The sequence below is a fragment of the Capsicum annuum genome, chromosome 2 (genome assembly GCF_002878395.1).
Source record: "Capsicum annuum cultivar UCD-10X-F1 chromosome 2, UCD10Xv1.1, whole genome shotgun sequence".
In the NCBI taxonomy this organism is placed as follows: Eukaryota; Viridiplantae; Streptophyta; class Magnoliopsida; order Solanales; family Solanaceae; genus Capsicum; species Capsicum annuum.
The window spans coordinates 115,804,070-115,809,346 of record NC_061112.1 but is presented as its reverse complement, the minus strand read 5'-3'; the positions used below and the strand labels follow the sequence as shown (position 1 = coordinate 115,809,346).

The window sequence follows — 5,277 nt, the reverse complement described above, 5'->3', positions numbered from 1 at the left end:
CATGTTTAATTTTAGTTAAATCAACATAGTTATTAGTAATAATGGCTTAATTTGAATCATTTCAAATAAAATTGGTCAATTAATTATTCTACAAAGGATGAAACACTTAATTGATCATGTAATTATTATGAGATTAATTGAAATTGTAATTGAACTTACTAATTCATCTTTAATTTTAGTTACATCAATATAGTTATTTCTAATAATGGTTTAATTTGAATTATTTCAAATAAAATTGGTCAATTAATCATTCTACTCAGTACGAAATACTTAATTGATCATGTAATTACTATGAGATTAATTGAAATAATAATTGAACTTACTAATCATCTTTAATTTTAGTTAAATTAATATAGTTATTTCTAATAATGCTTAGTTTGAATCATTTCAAATAAAATTGATCGATTGATCACTCTACTCAGGATGAACATACTTAGTTGATCGTGTAATTACCATGAGATTAATTGAAACTGTAATTGAACTTATTAATTCATATTTTATTTTAGTAATCAATTTAGTTATTACTAATAATGGTTTAATTTGAATCAATAATTGACTAACATGTTACACCAGATAAGTAATCTATTGGAAATGACCAAACAGTTAAAAACATCTGTTGAAAATGATCAAACAGATATAGACATATGTTGCAACAGATGACTAAGTTGTTGCGACATATGACTCATCAGTTGAAAATTATTAAATAGACAAAATATGTGTCGAAAGTAATTTAAAATACTAAAGCTGAAATATTTTTAGGAGAATTCAAACGTTTTTTCCCTTGCCTAAGGTCTTGTCTTCAATTTAATTATTATTAATAATTACTTAATATCAACAAATGACTAACTTATTATAAACATTTGTTGCAACAGATAGGTCATTTGTTGGAAAATAATTAAAATACTAAAGAACTCAAACATCTTTAAGAGAACTCAAATGTTTGTCCCATTGTCTTAAAGACTTGTCTTTAATTTTAGCTAAATCAATTTAGTTATTACTAATAATTGCTTAATTTGAATCAACTGATGACTAACATGTTGCAACAAATGATTCATTTGTTGGAAATTATCAAACAGATAGAAAATTTGTTATAACAGATGGATCATCCATTAGAAAACAATTAAAATACTAGGGAACTTAAACGTTTTTAGGAGAACTCAAACGTTGTCCCCTTGATCCTTTTTCATTTGTTGTACGATATACTATTTTTGTTTTCGTTACTTGTTTCATAAAATTTTTCTTGTGTTTCACTTATTTGTTCTGCCCCTGTTGAAATTTTTGAAAATTTTTAGGTCAAATTTTGTTCGTACATCACTTGGACATTACTTCATAGGTGATTTTGTAAGTATAATTATGATTTTTGTTGAATCTTTAATTTGGTATATCTGCTACTGCTACAATGGATAGAACCTGCAACATGAATCCAACATATGAGTCATTTGTTGCAACAAGTGGGTAATCTGTTGCAACATATGACTAATCTGTTGCAACAGATTACTCATCTGTTGGATTCATATTCATTTAACAACACTATAATACGAATCCATGAGTAATCTGTGGCAACAGATTAGTCATATATGTTGCGACAGATTACTAATATGTTGGATTCACGTTACATGTTTTATCCATTGTTGAAAAAACAGTAGCAACAGATACACCCAGATGAGAAATTCAACTAAAAATTATAATTTTACTTACAAAATCACCTAGAAGTAATGCCCAAATGATATACGAATAAAATTTGACCTAAAAAATTTGATCAAGTAGCAACAGTAGGGGTAACAACAACAATGTTCAACAACAATAAGATGATGATGATGAACAAGAAGAGATGATAGTGAAGAACAAGATGATGATAATGAAGAAGAAGATGAATAAAGCAACAACAACAATGAACAACAAAAATGGCAAAGAGAGAGAAAACTCTAATAAATGAGAAGAGAGAGAAACGTGCCTTTTTTTTCGTCCGTTTCTTGTTATAGTAGGTTTTAAATTGGATCAAAGTATAAATTAAATAACTTGTGGGTTATTTTCAAATTTTTTTTACTTTCTTAATCCTAATTGTCACCTACACTCAATTATTAAAACTTGAGTCACCTATACTTCATTTTAAAACTCTTTTATCACATACAACTCAAAACCGCTATTTTATCATTATTTAATACCAAGTTTCTGGTGATTGATTGCCTAGTTATGTTATTTTATGAATATTGTAGTCCATGATGTTAGTGTCATACTATGTTTGAATTGCATGTTTTGTCCACGATTTAAATCGAATAATAAGGTGTGAAAAAAGAGACGGATTTAATTTCAATTTGAAGAATGATAATAACTATACAAAAATACAGCAACAAGTTGGATCAAAAAGTCGGACAAAAGTCAAAACTGACTTATAAAATGATTATAAAATAGATACGGGATAGAGTTATAGTATAAATATTTAGAGTAAAGAATAAAATAAAATTATCAAATAAAGGTAAGTGAGGAATAATGAAAAAATATATAAGATAATTATGTGATCATACCAAATAAGTTGTTTTATAAAATGAATATTTTTATTATCACTTAACGATGAATTTATTTAATAATACAATGTAATAAAATATAACATTGTCAAAACTCAACTGCTCAATTTGTGTTATTTAACTTATCTTTCACTTCTATTATTTTTTTAATGATATGATATCAGTCGAGCTTAAAAGAAGCGATATGATGAATAATAATTCATATAGCGGATCATAATTAATTTGGAATTAAAATGTAGCAGTCGTTGTTGACTAATCAAATGCAGAATTCCAAGAGTGTTGTGGCGTGCGGTTGGACAACATAGTTAAAATAACTTTGTTTCATTCTCATGTTGGTCCATTCTGTAATTTTTAGTGGCTAATGGGCCCTGCATGTTTTGACAATCTTGTATTCTGAAAATGAGAAGTTGGTTATTTTCATTTCTCAAGGGATAACCAATTCAGACGCAAACCCAGGATTTAAAATTTCGCGATGCACTAATATTTTTAAAGGCGTTAAGCCCTGAATAAAGATTCAAAATGTGTTGAGCACTTGTCTCATTTAATATACAATTTAGGTTTTAATTTTTAAGACATACTTTCCTTTATCAATGAGGCTTTTCTGAAGATACGAATACTAAATAATTGATATTTCACTTTATAAAAAAAAATCAATTTATGTGTTTATATATTTGTCATTCATGCTTATATTATTAGTCTTGAACTAGACATGTTTATATATATATATATATATATATATATATATATATATATTTCGTTAAATCTCATGCTTCATTTGTACTTTGTGCTTAAATATAATAGACCTTGAAGCTTTTTTTTTTCCTTTTTTGCTTTTGATAATACTGTGGTATACCAATATTATCATAACGTAGACGTTAGCAAAACTTTCAGTGTCGATTAAGAGATATTTTCATATTTAATTGGTCGTCAATAACATTAATAGTACTGAAAAAATTAAATATATAGAACAAATATGAGTTCTACGCTAATAACTTTACTTTTGTATAACATGAAGTTCAACTAATATATTAACTTTGAACTCTTTTGAACCCTCAATCATGGTAGCTTAATGGTTAAGGTGGGTTTACCATACCTAATGATCGCGGGTTCGAATCTCAATCAATCCTGGGTCGCGTGGATGAAAGTGCTGACTTCAATCAGCGTATCAAAGTGCACTAACATTTTACTTTGGGTGCACTATTAAATATATTTCAATCAGCGCACCAAAGTGCACTAACATTTTACTTTAGGTGCACTATTAAATATATCTCAATTTCTCAAGATATATATACATACACAATTTTTTTCTACGTTAGTGGAACCCCCACGTATACCTATAGGTCCGCCTCTGAATAATCTGAAAAAAATATATATATTCTGTGTATTAAAATACATTAACATTCGGCTTAGCTAGCGTCAGAGTAGTTGAAATGGTCATTGTATAGCAAGCCAAGGTACAGCAGTGCCACCATATTTCTTATATGCATTGATCGGATCTTGACACTATGCTTTATAGCACTTTTTTTTTGGATTCCATCCAGATTCGCGTAAGAAAATCTCATATTAAAGGTAAAGCCTCTAAGAAGCACGACTTTTTGTTTAGATTTCCTCTCTTCTTTAGCTAATGATGAAGCAAATCCCTAAAGTTAAAGTAGTCCAAGCGCCAGCGCTACAGACAATAGCAAATTTATAGTCTAATTACGAGGCTTTCAAACCCGGAATATAATCTCTCCATAAAAGTAGATTTTTTATGTATACTTTTTCTAAAATTGGTACAGTATTATCTGTTCGCGCTCATGCTATAAGAAGTACTCTAAATTGTCCACTTGGTTGACTAACTCAACTCTCACTTTTTTAGGGATAAGCTTGTGAAGAAGCAAGCCTATCTCACCCCCGGCCAAATCTGAAACATCTGAATAAAGATAAAGAAGTACTTGTCACTCCATCAGTACGCATGTTGGTGGTATATCCTTTATAAAACTATTATAAATTAACAGGTTATTTGTTCTTTCAGTATCCTAATTTCCATCCATGGAGAATGAAAAAGCAGCTCTTCATGTAGTGATGTTCCCATGGCTAGCCATGGGCCATATCATACCCTTTTTCCATCTATCAAAGTGTTTAGCTCAAAGGGGTCACAAAGTCACCTTCATCTCTACTACAAGAAACATTGAGAGAGTAGTAAATAAAGTTCCCTCTGATCTTGCTCCCTTGTTGCATATTGTGAGCTTTCCCCTGCCTAAAGTAGATAACTTGCCACATGATGCTGAATCCTCCATGGATATACCTTACCAAAAAGCTCAGTTCTTGAAGATTGCTTTCGATTTGCTCGAAACACCACTAACCAATTTTCTTGAAAATTCATCCAACCCCAAACCAGATTGGATTGTCTATGACTATGCTTCTCACTGGCTACCTAAACGTGCACATGGTTTAGGTGTCTCGTGTGCATTCTTTAGTCTCTTTACTGCTGCAACTATGGCCTTTTATGGACCTCCTTGGGCTTTGTTGAATGATGAAAGGTCAATACCTGAGGACTATACAGTTGTCCCAAAATGGATTCCTTTCGAATCGGAAGTCAAATATCGACAGCACGAGATTAAAAAGAATCTCGAAGCACCACCAGCTGAATCCGGCACCTCTGATGGAGCGCGTTTTGGTGCTTCAATAGGTGGAAGTGATGTTGTGTTGTTCAGAAATTGTGTTGAGTTCGAACCAGGGTGGTTCAACTTGGTTTCTGAGCTTTATCAGA

The 5,277-nt window shown here is 30.4% G+C and overlaps 1 protein-coding gene across 1 annotated transcript; it reads left to right on the top strand.

The window, feature by feature from the left end:
- Positions 1–3,936: 3,936 nt before the first annotated feature.
- Positions 3,937–5,277, top strand: LOC107859053 (UDP-glycosyltransferase 91C1; the record flags this gene model as incomplete). The annotated part of the gene is given in 2 exon segments (XM_047406691.1): positions 3,937–4,094; positions 4,384–5,277. A coding segment is annotated over 1 exon segment (721 nt), but the record flags the coding sequence as incomplete, so codon positions are not given.